The 15,443-nt window shown below is 37.0% G+C and overlaps 1 protein-coding gene across 1 annotated transcript; it reads left to right on the plus strand.

Annotated features, from left to right (window-relative positions):
* Positions 1-677: 677 nt before the first annotated feature.
* On the plus strand, positions 678-15,169 carry MMP7 (matrix metallopeptidase 7). The gene is made up of 6 exons (XM_032640683.1): positions 678-962; positions 3,474-3,700; positions 3,786-3,934; positions 5,251-5,379; positions 12,540-12,701; positions 14,863-15,169. Exons 1-6 carry the CDS (start codon positions 846-848, stop codon positions 14,934-14,936), a joined length of 858 nt encoding a protein of 285 aa, XP_032496574.1. The 5' UTR covers positions 678-845; the 3' UTR covers positions 14,937-15,169.
* Positions 15,170-15,443: the final 274 nt, after the last annotated feature.

Consider the following 15,443-nt stretch of genomic DNA (forward strand, 5'->3'; position numbering starts at 1 on the left):
GTGTCAGGGTGATTGGAAGAGAAAGATTGGAGAAAGTGATTTCCAAGTTGAAGACCAGCTTTGGAGAAACCTGCAATTACCGAAGGTGAAGCATGGTAAGTATGGTAGATGAACGGGCAAGTCCATGCCTGAAGGTTTTTTTTGTTGAATATTTTTTCATGTAATTCAAGAGGAATTCAAGTGATGTTGACCACTAAGAAAAGAAATAATCTGATTAAAGGGAGACTTGAAGAGGGAATTCTCAGGGCTCCACTAGTGTACCTGGAAGGTGAGGGAGTGAAGCACAGGCTTTACGATGGCCACCGACCCAATCACAGCAGAGCATTTCCACTTGCCACTCCTCCCATCATTCCCCTCTATGACTTTGGAGACTGTTACAAAATGTTTGCTTAATAGTGATTTGAGTATTTGTATCTTTTACGTACTTTTCCATGCATTTCAAATTTTTAAAAAATTATGTTAAGATAATATATGTCCTGAATAATGCTCCCCAAATTTTTAAACTGAGAAGACATGTCTAAGTAGCAATTTGATTCTGGCAAATAAAGTGTGTTAAATTTAAAATTTCATGGGTCAAATTTATACAGAAGACAGGTGGGAGAAAAATCCTTTGAAAAACAAACACATTGTGTGCTTCCTGCCAATAAGAACGTAATACTTCCTCATTGTCATTAATAAAAGATAATACTTTCAAAGTTCTGTAGACGCTAAAAAGAAAGAAAACACTCAAATGCGTCACCTATTTCCACATTCAAGTCTGAGAAGCTATATAAATTTCTCCAGCCTCTGGCAGAAAACACCAAACCAACCGTAAGTCCGAGAGCAATCATCTCTGGACAGCAGCTATGCAGCTGGCCGTGCTGACCGTGCTGTATGCTGTGAGTGTGCTGCCTGGCACCCTGGCCCTGCAGCTTCCCCAGAAGGCAGGAGGCATGAGTGAGCTGCCGCGGGAACAGGCTCAGGTATGTCACTGGCCCACTCACCTGGGCCTCCACAGGCTCACCATCAGCATTAGGAAGTATGTTTTTCAATTTTAATAATTTTTCTGATTATATAGGTAATATATGTTTTAATCAAGTAGATGTTAAGAGCAAGCTTTGGAGCCTTCCCAAAGTGGATTCAAGTTCCAACTCCTCCACTCAACTGTGTAGATGAACACAGGAATGTTATTAAACTTCTCTGAGCTTCAGTTTTCTAATTTGGAAGTTGGATAATATAATGATATCAACCAAATCAGGGTGTTGTGAAGCACTTTACAGAGTACCTGAGACATAATTCAATAAACTGAAGTCCTTATTGCTACTATTATTTATTGTAACTTGAGATTTTTCTCATAATGAGCAAAGTGTTGCCTCTTAAGATGAGGACTGCTTGTGATGGAGAGACTTGAAAAGAAAAAATGAGGGTATAAGTTGCAGTCCTCCCACTGACAAGCCAATGATGATGGGCAAGGCATGAACTTCTGACTTTGTTTTCTCATATATCTAATAGAGACAATAATACTGTGTTTTATACCTCACAGGATTATTCTAGAGAATAAAGGAAGTGGTAACAATACCAATTATCATGTATGTAACAATTACAGATTATAAAGTACTTCATATACATTGTGTCATTGAATCCTTAGCTCTATCCTGGGAAAAAGAAGAAACCAAAGTAAGGTTAATTCACATACTTACTAACTGTAAAGATAAGAGTCAAGGACAAGTTCTGGTTCAAAAATCATGTTCTTTCCAATATACTACTTAACAAGTAGCCTAATAAGTGTAAGTAATTATTACCTGGTAAAATAATGGGACATCTACTCCTAAGTATTGTTTATAAATTTAAGCCTTAAGCATAAGAAAAGTTGTGTTTTATTTCACACTAACTTTGACTTTTTAAAAGTCCATGTAATACATTGGACTGAACCAAATGAAATCAGTGATATTTGACAGTTCTTTTTTCTCCAAAGGAGCAATTTCATATGGGTCCACCTAATGGACTCTACAGAAGGAGTACACTTGCAAGAGTATTGAGTCCCTTTACCCATGGTGCACGTTGCCAATAAACCAGAGGGAGGTTCTCTAGGTTTAAAGGAAGGCAGGAAAATTCATCTTAAGGATGCAGAGAGATTTCTTACAAAGGGTGTCTTTGTAAAGCCTGTAGCTCTGGAAGGGAAAAAAATGAGCTATTTGTTTTCAAATCAGGGATTAATTGCTAATTGTCATGGGTGAACAATAAGTGTTTGTTGTGTTGAATGAAATACAGTCGTTGGTAATAGGAAGACAGAGCACAATATTGCTAAGGTTACTTATATAAAGCGCATACTCCTAAGCGGTTCTCAGACAAGTAAACATTACCACCTACTCCAAATTAGATTGCAAATGAGTGAGCCAATGTTTAAATCATTTCAAAGATATTATCACACATTATATAACACCATACATTTTTCTGATGAAATGGGCTTTGGAATCAGAACACAAGTTCAAATACCAGCTCCTTTGGTTACTCATGGGGTGACCTCGTGCAACTTATTTCACTCTCCTGAGCCATGATTCTTCAAATGTGAAATAGGAAAATAATGCCATACCTTACTTCACAGGGTGGTTATGAGGTTTAAATGAGATAAGTAATGTAAAGCTCCTGGTATAGTCCCTGGCACTAGTAAGTGCTTAATAAAAGTCCTTTGCTGCTGTTGTTATTTCATTCGCTTTCTATTTTTTCCTATTTAGGCTGCTGGACTGCCATCCTCATACCCATTCACTAGTGTCCTTTAAGAAATTCCCAGGGACCCAATTGCCCATGGAATACACCTGAGAGACCTGCTTTATCCTGCAGTCTCACAAAGAGGGTTTTATTAAGGAGTTAGCCATGGAAAGAGCACTGGCCTGGCAGTCAAGAAACTCAGAGCCAGTTCTGCTACTAACTTAACATGTGACCCCAGGGCAAATCATTTAGTTACTAAGAGTTCTGAGTTCTTCACCTGGAGAATACGTATATAAAACAAAATAATGTCATAATTACCTTTCCCAGGACTAAAATATTAAGACCTTTAACCTCAGCTGGGACCTGATCTCCAGAGAATTTTAGAAAGGGCTGGGTGACTTTGGATCTCCCCATAGGGTCTCTGATGCCAAGGGGAGGTCTCAGCTGTGCCCCTTGAGGGCACACTGGGCACTCTTCCTGATTGGCTATTACAAACAAGTCTATGTTTTATAAAGTATACAGTGTGTTTCTCTTCAAAACATTTAATGGGATAAAAGAATAATGGAGGGACTCTTTTGCTCATGAAATGAAATGGCAGTGCTTCATCATCAATATTAAGTTTTCTTTTCATTAATGCACTCTTGTTTTACTTGGTTACTATGTAAGTATTCTGCCTTCACACTACTATTTGGGTCCACAGGAGTCAGAGGCAAAGATGTGCAGACTTCTGAGCTAAAAGAAGACAATAAACAAGAATTATAGATCAATTACTCTCTTTCCAATAGGACTATCTGAAGAGATTTTATCCATCTGACTCAAAAATAAGGGACCCCAATAGTTTAGAAGTCAAACTCAAGCAGATGCAAAAATTCTTTCGCCTGCCTATAACTGGAACATTAAGCTCCCATATTATAGAAATCATGCGGAAGCCCAGATGTGGAGTGCCAGATGTTGCAGAATATTCCCTATTCCCAGATCGCCCAAAATGGACTTCCAGAGTAGTCACCTACAGGTTAGTTTTGCTTTGGCTCATTTTAGCAAAAACAGTAAAGCCTATTTCCTAAAAGGTCTAACATTGTTTTCTTGTTTTCTACCAGGATCATGTCATATACTCGAGACTTACCACATGTCATAGTGAATCAATTAGTGGCAAAGGCCTTCAACGTGTGGAGCAAAGAGATCCCACTGAGCTTCAAGAGAGTTAGCTGGGGAATTGCTGATATCATGATTGGCTTTGCAAGAGGAGGTAAGGAAGATTCCTGCAGGCTGATCCTGTGTGCTATTTTGCTTGTTGTTTATATCAGTGCCCTCCTCTTTCTGGGATTTAAAAATCTTTAAAGAGATATAGATAGATGATAGATGATAGATAGATATATCATCTCATTAAAGATCAATGTTCTTACACTTTTTCTAGTCCATTAACTTCGAGTCACTTTTTATGGCAGAAGATGGCAAACTACGGCCCATGAGCCAAATCTGTAAATAGTTATTAGAACACAGCCATGGTCCTTCATTTACCTATTGTCTATGAGTGCTTTGGGGCTACAATGGCAGACTTTAGCAATTCCGACAGAGGTCTTCAAGCCCACAAATCTGGTCCTTCACAGAAAATGTTTGCCAACCTCTGTTTTGTAACATGAATCATGATATACATATATATTTATGGGACAGTTTAAAATATATCTAACTAACATCAATATTAAACCAAAAGAAGAGGTTACAACTTCCAAAGGCCTTAAGTGGTCTCCAAGAAGTGAACAGTCCCTGTGGCTTATTGCCAACACCCTTCATGTAGTAAAAAGTAGAAAATAGAGCACTTTCATATTAAAGGGCTTAAGGAGATATAACCCATATACGTGAACTGCTATTAATTGCTGGTGTTTCATGGTGCAAATTTAGAGGAAAATGTTGGTCTTTTTGGCCTGCTTTAATGTTAAACTTCCTGGGTGCTGCGAATTTAGCAGAAATTTGAGCTTCAACCACAATATCAACAAGACTGAAGAAAACCTTACAGAAAAGCACTGATCATGGCACTCCATGTTTTTCAAGAACTGGATATGGCCTGACACCAATTTGAAAATAAATGTCTCTGCATCACAAATAAAAGCACTATCAAAATCTATTTTAAGACACCTTGAGCACAGTTCTTCAAGGGACTGTCTACTACATCCGCAAAGAAAAAGCTGGGTTTTTAAGAAAACGTATATTAAATGGTATGCAGTTACCTGCTGAATCCAGTACTCAAACTCATTGTCCACTCTGCCACCATCCAGCTAAGGAAAATGATCAAATATAACACTTAGATGCCACCATAAGTAGGATGTGAATGTATTTAAAGTCCATATCAGTAAACTTTCAACATGTGGTGGTTATCAGGGATGAGCAGTGGTTCTGTGAAAGAAAAAGTCCCTGTGACAAATAAACACCCAAACCACCCTGTGTATGCAGCTGACTGCTTGGGGCTAATCTTTCTAACCTCAATAATCATGTACTGTAAACTAAAAGATGAAATGACTGGAGATGAATTCAGTCACTAAAGGCAATTACCACTTTTTCTTTCAGCTCACGGGGACCCCGACCCATTTGATGGGCCAGGAAACACACTGGCTCATGCCTTTGCACCTGGGCCAGGCCTGGGAGGAGATGCTCACTTTGATGAGGATGAACGCTGGACTGATGCTAGCAGTATAGGTACAGCATCCCAAATCTCTTCCACTACATATGCTTTTTAAAATCCTGAACTTTTTATACTTAACTATCTTTAATTTAACAATTGAAAGCAATTAATAGTAGTTATTGAGCACTTGCTAACTGCCACCTCTGTGCTTTAAATGCATTATTGCATTTAATATGCTCATAATGCTCCATATATAGAAGATAGATACTCAGGCTACAGAGTCAAAAAATGTTGGGTTCAATTTGCTTTACCTCTACCAATTACTCACTTTGTGTCTTTGGGCAAGTTATTTAACTTCTCTGAGCCTCAGTTTCCTTATCTATGAAATGGGACTTTAAATAATTCCTACCTCACAGGATTGCTGTTGGAATTAAATGAGATAATGCTTATGCAGTGCTTAGCACAGTGCTTGGTATATATTAATAATTCAATAAATTATAGCTCTTCTATATATATCCCCAAAATAAGTTTTTTAATTGAAGGTGAAAGAGGAGCAGAGACTATGATATTTGAGAAGTATATACAGTTGAGAATCTCTAGATAAATAATCCTAACTGGAGACAATCCTTTTTTTTTTTTTAATCTTTATTGGAGTATAATTGCTTTACAATGGTGTGTTAGTTTCTGCTTTATAACAAAGTGAATCAGTTATACATATACATATGTCCCCATATCTCTTCCCTCTTGCGTCTCCCTCCTTCCCATCCTCCCTATCCCACCCCACTAGGTGGTCACAAAGCATCAAGCGGATCTCCCTGTGCTATGCGGCTGCTTCCCACTAGCTATCTATTTTACGTTTGGGAGTGTATATATGTCCATGCCACTCTCTCACTTTGTCACAGTTTACCCTTCCCCTTCCCCATATCCTCAAGTCCATTCTCTAGTAGGTCTGTGTCTTTATCCCTGTTTTACCCCTAGGTTCTTCATGACATTTTTTTTTCTTAAATTCCATATATATGTGTTAGCATACGGTATTTGTCTTTCTCTTTCTGACTTACTTCACTCTGTATGACAGACTCTAGGTCCATCCACCTCATTACAAATAGCTCAATTTCATTTCTTTTTATGGCTAATATTCCATTGTATATACGTGCCACATCTTCTTTATCCATTCATCCGATGATGGACACTTAGGTTGTTTCCATCTCCGGGCTATTGTAAATAGAGCTGCAATGAACATTTTGGTACATGACTCTGTTTGAATTATGGTTTTCTCAGGGTATATGCCCAGTAGTGGGATTGCTGGGTCATATGGTAGTTCTATTTGTAGATTTTTAAGGAACCTCCATACTGTTCTCCATAGTGACTATACCAATTCACATTCCCACCAGCAGTGCAAGAGTGTTCCCTTTCCTCCACACCCTCTCCAGCATTTATTGTTTCCAGATTTTTTGATGATGGCCATCCTGACTGGTGTGAGGTGGTATCTCATTGTAGTTTTGATTTGCATTTCTCTAATGATTAATGATGTTGAGCATTCTTTCATGTGTTTGTTGGCAGTCTGTATATCTTCTTTGGAGAAATGTCGATTTAGGTCTTCTGCCCATTTTTGGATTGGGTTGTTTGTTTTTTTGTTATTGAACTGCATGAGCTGCTTGTAAATTTTGGAGATTAATCCTTTGTCAGTTGCTTCATTTGCAAATATTTTCTCCCATTCTGAGGGTTGTCTTTTGGTCTTGTTTATGGTTTCCTTTGCTGTGTGTGCAAAAGCTTTGAAGTTTCATTAGGTCCCATTTGTTTATTTTTGTTTTTATTCCATTTCTCTAGGAGGTGGGTCAAAAAGGATCTTGCTGTGATTTATGTCATAGATTGTTCTGCCTATGTTTTCCTCTAAGAGCTTGATAGTTTCTGGCCTTACATTTAGGTCTTTAATCCAGTTTGAGCTTATTTTTGTGTATGGTGTTAGGGAGTGATCTAATCTCATTCTTGTACATGTACCTGTCCAGTTTTCCCAGTACCACTTATTGAAGAGGCTGTCCTTTCTCCACTGTACATTTTTTAAAAAGTGGCTACTGGTTACTGGCCCTGAAAGTGAAATGAGTACTTGTGTTTGGCAATGGGAATTCACCACTACAGTGATGCCTTGCCGTGAAAATCTAACCTATGTAAAATTATGACATTGCTTCCGTTTCACATCTTGCATACCTTTTCCATTCTTCCTTCTTCCCACTCAAGGTAAGCTAAAGACAGCTTCCTTCAATCTAATGCACCACAATTGGAACTCTGGCCACTCAAACACATTCACACCTTCCCCCTTATTTGCAAAGCCTTTCTATGAGTCTGAGGGAGAGAGAGCACATACATAATACACTTTAACAAGTCAAAAGCAAATCCCAGCATCGCCTGGAGTTCCTGCCTTATGGTCGTCTTTCTCAAAGCCAACTTTCTCTCTCCTGCTATTCAAAGTCACTATCATTTATTGAATAGCCATTATTATTTTCCAGATATTGGGAAACTCATTATGACAAATCGACAAGGTAGGAATTATTATCTCCATTTTACAGATGAGGAACTGAGACTCAGAAATGCCCATTAATTTGTCCAGAGTTGTCCAGCTAGTAAGTAGTAGAGCTGAGTTTCAAAACCAGGTCTTTATACAATACTTAGAAGCCTTTGCTTTCCTCTACTGAATACTGCTATCTGAGTGATTACATAAGAAGCAAATAGGCAGAAATACATTATATTTTAAAAGAAAGGTGATGAGATTAAAGCACTACTATTCTTTTTTTTAAACTTTATTGAAGTATAGTTTAGTGTTGTGTTAATTTCTGCTGTACTGCAAAGTCATTCAGTTATACACATATTCTTTTTCATATACTTTTCCATTATGGTTTATCACAGGATATTGAATAGAGTTCCCTGTGCTTTACAGTAGGACCTTGTTGTTTATCCATTCTATATATAATGGTTTGCATCTGCTAATCCCAAACTCCCAATCCTTCCCTCCCACACCCCCACTTGGCAACCATGAGTCTGCTCTCAATGTCTGTGAGTCTGTTTTTGTTTCATAGATATGTTCATTTGTGTCATATTTTAGATTCCACATATAAGTGATATCAGATGGCATTTGTCTTTTTCTTATTTCACTTAGTATGATATCTCAGGTCCATCCATGTTGCTGCTAATGGCATTATTTTCTATGGCTGAGTAGTATTCCATCATATAAATGTACCACATCTGCATTTTTTTAACATCTTTATTGAAGTATAATTGCTTTACAGTGGTGTGCTAGTTTCTGCTGCATAACAAAGTGAATCAGCTATACATATACATATAACACCATATCTCCTCCTTCTTGCGTCTCCCTCCTACCCTACCTATCTCACCCCTCTAGGTGGTTAAAAAGCACCGAACTGATCTCCCTGTTCTATGTGGCTGCTTTCCAACAGCTCTCTATTCTACATTTGGTAGGGTATATATGTCCATGCCACTCTCTCACTTCATCCCAGCTTACCCTTGCCCCTCTCCATGTCCTCAAGTCCATTCTCTATGTCTGCATCTTTATTCCTGTCCTACTCTGAGGTTCTTCAGAACCCTTTATTTTTTTAAGATTCCATATATATGTGTTAGCATACGGTATTTGTTTTTCTCTTTCTGACTTATTTCATTCTGTATGACAGAATATATGTCCATCCACCTCGCTACAAATACCTCAATTTCGTTTCTTTTTATGGCTGAGTAATATTCCATTGTATATAAGTGCCACATCTTTTTACCTATTCATCTGTTGATGGACACTTAGGTTGCTTCCTGGCTACTGTAAATAGTGCTGCAATGAATATTGGGTATATGGCTCTTTTTGAATTATGGCTCTCTCTGGGTATATGCCCAGCAGTGGGATTGCTGAGTCGCATGGTAGTTCTATTTTTAGTTGTTTAAGGAACCTCCATAGTGGCTGTATCAATTTACATTCCCCCCAACAGTGCAAGAGGGTTCCCTTTTCTCCTCACTCCCCCCCGCATTTATTGTTTCTAGATATTTTTATGATGGCCATCCTGACTGGTGTGAGGTGATACCTCATTGTAGTTTTGATTTGCATTTCTCTAATGATTAGTGATGTTGAACATCCTTTCATGTGTTTGTTGGCAATCTGTATATCTTCTTTGGAGAAATGTCTTTTTAGGTCTTCTGCCCATTTTTGGACTGGGTTGTTTGATTTTTTGATATTGAATTGCATGAGCTGCGTGTATATTTTGGAGATTAATCTTTTGTCAGTTGCTTCATTTGCAAATATTTTCTCCCATTCTGAGGGTTGTCTTTTCGTCTTGTTTATGGTTTCCTTTGCTGTGTGTGCAAAAGCTTTGAAGTTTCATTAGGTCCCATTTGTTTATTTTCGTTTTTATTTCCATTTCTCTAGGAGGTGGGTCAAAAAGGATCTTGTTGTGATTTATGTCATAGAGTGTTCTGCCTATGTTTTCCTCTAAGAGTTTTATAGTTTCTGGCCTTACATTTAGGTCTTTAATCCATTTGGAGTTTATTTTTGTGTATGGTGTTAGGGAGTGTTCTAATTTCATTCTTGTACATGTAGCTGTCCAGTTTTCCCAGCAACACTTATTGAAGAGGCTGTCTTTTCTCCATTGTATATTCTTACCTCCTTAGTCAAAGATAAGGTGACCATAGGTGCATGGGTTTATCTCTGGGCTTTCTATCCTGTTCCATTAGTCTATATTTCTGTTTTTGTGCCAATACCATACTGTCTTGATTACTGTAGCTTTGTACTGTAGTCTGAAGTCAGGCAGCCTGATTTCTCCAGCTCCATTTTTCTTTCTCAATATTGCTTTGGCTATTCAGGGTCTTTTGTGCTTCTGTACAAATGTGAAATTATTTGTTCTAGTTCTGTGAAAAATGCCATTGGTAATTTGATAGGGATTGCGTTGAATCTGTAGATTGCTTTCAGCAGTATAGTCATTTTCACAATGTTGATTCTTCCAATCCAAGAACATGGTATATCCCTCCATCTGTTTGTATCCTCTTTCATTTCTTTCATAAGAGTCCTATAGTTTTCTGCATACAGCTCTTTTGTCTCCTTAGGTAGGTTTATTCCTAGATATTTTATTCTTTTTGTTGCAGCAGTAAATGGGAGTGTTTCCTCAATTTCTCTTTCAGATTTTTCATCATTAGCGTATAGGAATGCAAGAGATTTCTGTGCATTAATTTTGTATCTTGCTACTCTACCACATTCATTGATTAACATTAGTAGTTTTCTGGTAGCATCTTTAGGATTCTCTATGTATAGTATTATGTCATCTGCAAACAGTGACAGCTTTACTTCTTCTTTTCTGATTTGGATTCTTTTTATTTCTTTTTCTTCTCTGATTTCTGTGGCTAAAACTTCCAAAGCTATGTTGAATAATAGTGGTGCGAGTGGGCAACCTTGTCTTCTTCCTCATCTTAGTGGAAATGGGTTCAGTTTTTCACCATTAAGAACGATGTTGGCTGTGAGTTTGTCATATATGGCCTTTATTATGTTGACACAAGTTCTCTCTATGACTACTTTCTGGAGGGTTTTTATCATAAATGGGTGTTGAATTTTGTCAAAAGCTTTTCCTGCGTCTATTGAGATGATCATATGGTTTTTATTCTTCAGTTTGTTAATATGGTGTATCTCACTGATTGATTTGAGTATATTGAAGAATCCTTGCATTCCTGGGATAAACCCCACTCGATCATGGTGTATGATTCTTTTAATGTGCTGTTGGATTCTGTTTGTTAGTATTTTGTTGAGGATTTTTGCATCTATATTCATCAGTGATATTGGCCTGTAGTTTTCTTTTTTTGTGACATCTTTGTCTGGTTTTGGTATCAGGGTGATGGTGGCCTCTTAGAATGAGTTTAGGAGTGTTCCTCCCTCTGCTATATTCTGGAAGAGTTTGAGAAGGATAGGTGTTAGCTCTTCTTTAAATGTTTGACAGAATTTGCCTTTGAAGCCATCTGGTCCTGAGCTTTTGTTTGTTGGAAGACTTTTAATCATAATTTCAATATCAGTGCTTGTGATTGGTCTGTTTATATTTTCTATTTCTTCCTGGTTCAGTCTCATAAGGTTGTGCTTTTCTAAAAATTGTCCATTTCTTCCAGGTCGTCCATGGTATTGGCATAGAGTTCCTTGTAGTAATCTCTCATGATCTTTTGTATTTATGCAGTGTCAGTTGTTACTTCTCCTGTTTCATTTCTAATTCTGTTGATTTGAGTCTTCCCTTTTGTCTTGATGAGTCTGGCTCATGGTTTATCAATTTTGTTTATCTCTGAAAAATCCAGCTTTTAGTTTTATTGATCTTTGCTATTGTTTCCTTCATTTCTTTTTCATTTATTTCTGATCTGATCTTTATGATTTCTTTCCTTCTGCTAACTTTTGGGGGTTTTTTGTTCTTTATTTCTCTAATTGCTTTAGGTGTAAGGTTAGGTTGTTGATTTGAGATGTTTCTTGTTTCTTGAGGTAGGATTGTATTGCTATAAACTTCCCTCTTAGAACTGCTTTTGCTGCATCCCATAGGTTCTGGGTCATCGTGTTTTCATTTTCATATGTTTCTAGGTATTTTATTTATTTCCTCTTTGACTTCTTCAGTGATCTCTTGGTTATTTAGTAGTGTACTTTTAGCCTCCATGTGTTTGTATTTTTTACAGATTTTTTCCTGTAATTGATATATAGTCTCATAATGTTGTGGTTGGAAAAGATACTTGATATGATTTCAATTTTCTTAAATTTACCAAGGCTTGATTTGTGACCCAAGATATGATCTATCCTAGAGAATGTTCCAGAAGCACTTGAGAAGAAAGTGTATTTTGTTTTTTTGGGATGGAATGTCCTATAAATATCAACTAAGTACATCTTGTTTAATGTATCATTTAAAGCTTGTGTTTCCTTATTTATTTTCATTTTGGATGATCTGTCCATTGGTGAAAGTGAGTTGTTTAAGTCCCCTACTATGACTGTGTTACTGTTGATTTCCCCTTTCATGGCTGTTAGCATTTGCCTTATGTATTGAGGAAAGCACTACTATTCTGATTCCTCTTCTAAACCTTCCGCGCTTGTGAAGGCCTGGAAACAAATAAGCAAACTGTGGAGAATTTAAATGGTTAGGTATTTTATAATTATTTTATTTTTATTATTATCTATTTTGATTTTATTATATATATAGTTATTTTTTACAGTTACTGTATGTCTCTTTTGTTGCAGGAATTAATTTCCTGTATGCTGCAACTCATGAACTTGGCCATTCCTTGGGTCTGGATCATTCATCTGATCCTAATGCTGTGATGTATCCAACTTATGGAGAAGGCAATTACAAGAATTTCAAACTTTCACAGGATGATATCAATGGAATTCAGAAATTATATGGTAATATTTATGATTTCCATATTTCCAATGTCTCCTTAAGACATTGCCTCCTTTGGGTAGGCTTGAATGAGAAAGGCTGGGAAATAGGTATTTACTTGGAAAAACACACTGGAACTTTTATATCTAAAAGCCTATTGAGGGGAGAAATTTGAGACATTAGATACTTGAAATTTAATCATGCTATTTTATACTATGAGGATATTGATTTTAAGTTTTAAGTAATATAGTATCATTTGGTGAAATCATGCAAATGATGCTCTCAAACGTTTTTTATAAGCTGCCACTCACTCTTCTTTCTTGCTTGATTCAAATACTTTAGGGAGCCTCCCCCAAAGGGATGGACAGAGGAACATAACACCTTCCACTGTAGCTTCCCGCTCCCAAGGGTTTGGCCCTAGGTGCTTAAAAGTTACCCAATTTTTCCTGCCTGTATATATGCATAGGGAAATGGGTTAACCATAGACAGTGACTTATTATTGCTGGTCATGATGGGTATGAATATACCATGTCCCAGTCTACACTTTTTTGTTTTAATCAAGTTCCAAATTCAATTTAAAAGAATAAACTGGTATGTATTTGCTTGATCAAGTCAGAAAGAGTAATGTGAGAAAGGAATCAAAGGACAAGGATAAAAAGCCATGTCTCTAGATGAGAATAGTAAGAGTCAAAGAAGCTAAATAAATCGTCCAAGGACAAGAGGCTGCTGAATTCTTGAACAAAGATTCCAAGCCAGGGCTGCATGATTTCACATTCTTTCTACTTCATATTTCAGCCTATCACTACTTAGTATGCTTCTAAAAGCAATTTGGAAAAGAAAATACATACAGAATGATATCTTTAAGTACACAGATATAATTAAACCTTTCCGGCAAATTACCAGGATGATAAGAATATTCGGCAAAAAGATAACATAAGAGTCTCTGAATGTTCAGAAGAGCAATGAAAGTGCTTCCACATAGTAAATAATGTAATGTCCTCAGGGGGAAATTACTCCTGTAGGTTAATGGATTTAAGCTATCCGTTGAACCTATAACTTACTATCGATCAGCATCTCCTAAACTGTGTTCCCAGAACACTGGTCCTACCAGACAATTCCCAAAAAAAAGATGCTTTGGAGAAACAAGTTCAAAAACCACTACCTACTGTATTTAAAGTGCACAGGATGTTAAAAAGGATCTAACAAACTGTCATTTAACTCAGTGCTTCCCAAATTATAATCCTTTTTGTGGCACACCCATTGAGCCCTCTCAGAATAGCATTTCAGAGAACACGTTTTGGAAAATACCATTAACTGTACCACAAAGTTCTGACTTAAGGAGCTGCTGCTGTCCAAAAAAGTTCACGAAACACTGACAATTGTTGGTAAAGTCAACACCAACAAAACAGAGAATAGTACCTCCCCTTATATAAAACTACAGAACTTACAGAATACTCTATGGCATGAATAACTATCTTTGAACCTTAAGAAAATTAGAAAGGGCCTGAAAAATGTTCTTCGGCAGACTGATTAGATTTAACATAAAGAAGATGGATTAGTGCATTAAATCCTTAAGTATTAGACAGTGAAGTGCCTCTAGTCAAAGTTGGAAAGAGGTAGCTTCTGGACAAATGAAAGTAAGATTTAATTACATAGGTTTTTCATGTAGGTAGTTTATTAATACAATAAGTGATGTGAGAAGAAAATATAAATTCAAAAGAATATGGTTAAACTGATGGATATAAAATTCCCAATGTTCCTTTCAGAATAATAAAAATAATAGCTAAAATGCATCAAGTTTTTATAGTGTACCAGGCATTTCATGTGCAATAGCTTATTTAATTCAACAATCCAATGAGTTGTTACTGTCCTCATTTTACAGGCTGGTAATCTAACATGAAGAGAAGCTAAGTAATAACTTACCCAAGATCACATGGCTGGTAAAATGACAGAGTGAAAAGACAGGGTGCAAAGATATCTGACCACCCAGGGACTACACTCCATACAGTGTTGCCTTTTTAGCCTTTGGAGATTGTTCTTCAGAACTGTTGTCCCAGGCACAGAAACTGGGCTGGGTGAATGATGGACTGTACATACTGTGACATTTCTTGTGTTTTTATAGTCTTAGGATTTTTTAATATGTTTTATACGTTGTCAGAATGTTCTTATTTTGTCTCTTCACAGGAAAGAGAAATGATTCAAGAAAAAAATTAGAACCTTCAGGGAGAACACACATTCATTCATTGGATTCTATATAGTTGTTCCCAACCAGAATTAAAGAACACTATTGCTGCACTCCATTTACCCCTTGCTGCCTCCATCCTTGTATTGTGGTTGGTTTTTATACATCTCTCTCCCCCTATGGGGATAAACCCTATTATGACTTTACTATGTCTTACTCATCTATAACTCTCCTCAAGCAACATGCACTTGATGGATGTGAATAAATGTTAAATACATAGATAAATAAAATTTTTATTCCATGGTAAAATAATTTCTATTTGGAAGTACTGTTTCTGTGGCAAGAGAAGATATGCTAAGACTAAGACCAGAAAAAAGAATTAAATAACCCCACCACATTATTTTGGGACTTCAGCTGCACCTCACCCTATCACCAGTTGGGTAAGGTATAGTATAGTATAGTACAGTATAGTATAAACCAAGATAGTATAACCCAAAGGTACCTTAAGTTCCTCTCATCCTTTGGTCCAATCCCTCACTCTGAGTATTCTGGGAAGTCCAAATCTTCCCACAAAATGTGTGTG

Source organism: Phocoena sinus, chromosome 8 (assembly GCF_008692025.1).
Source record: "Phocoena sinus isolate mPhoSin1 chromosome 8, mPhoSin1.pri, whole genome shotgun sequence".
Taxonomy (NCBI): Eukaryota; Metazoa; Chordata; class Mammalia; order Artiodactyla; family Phocoenidae; genus Phocoena; species Phocoena sinus.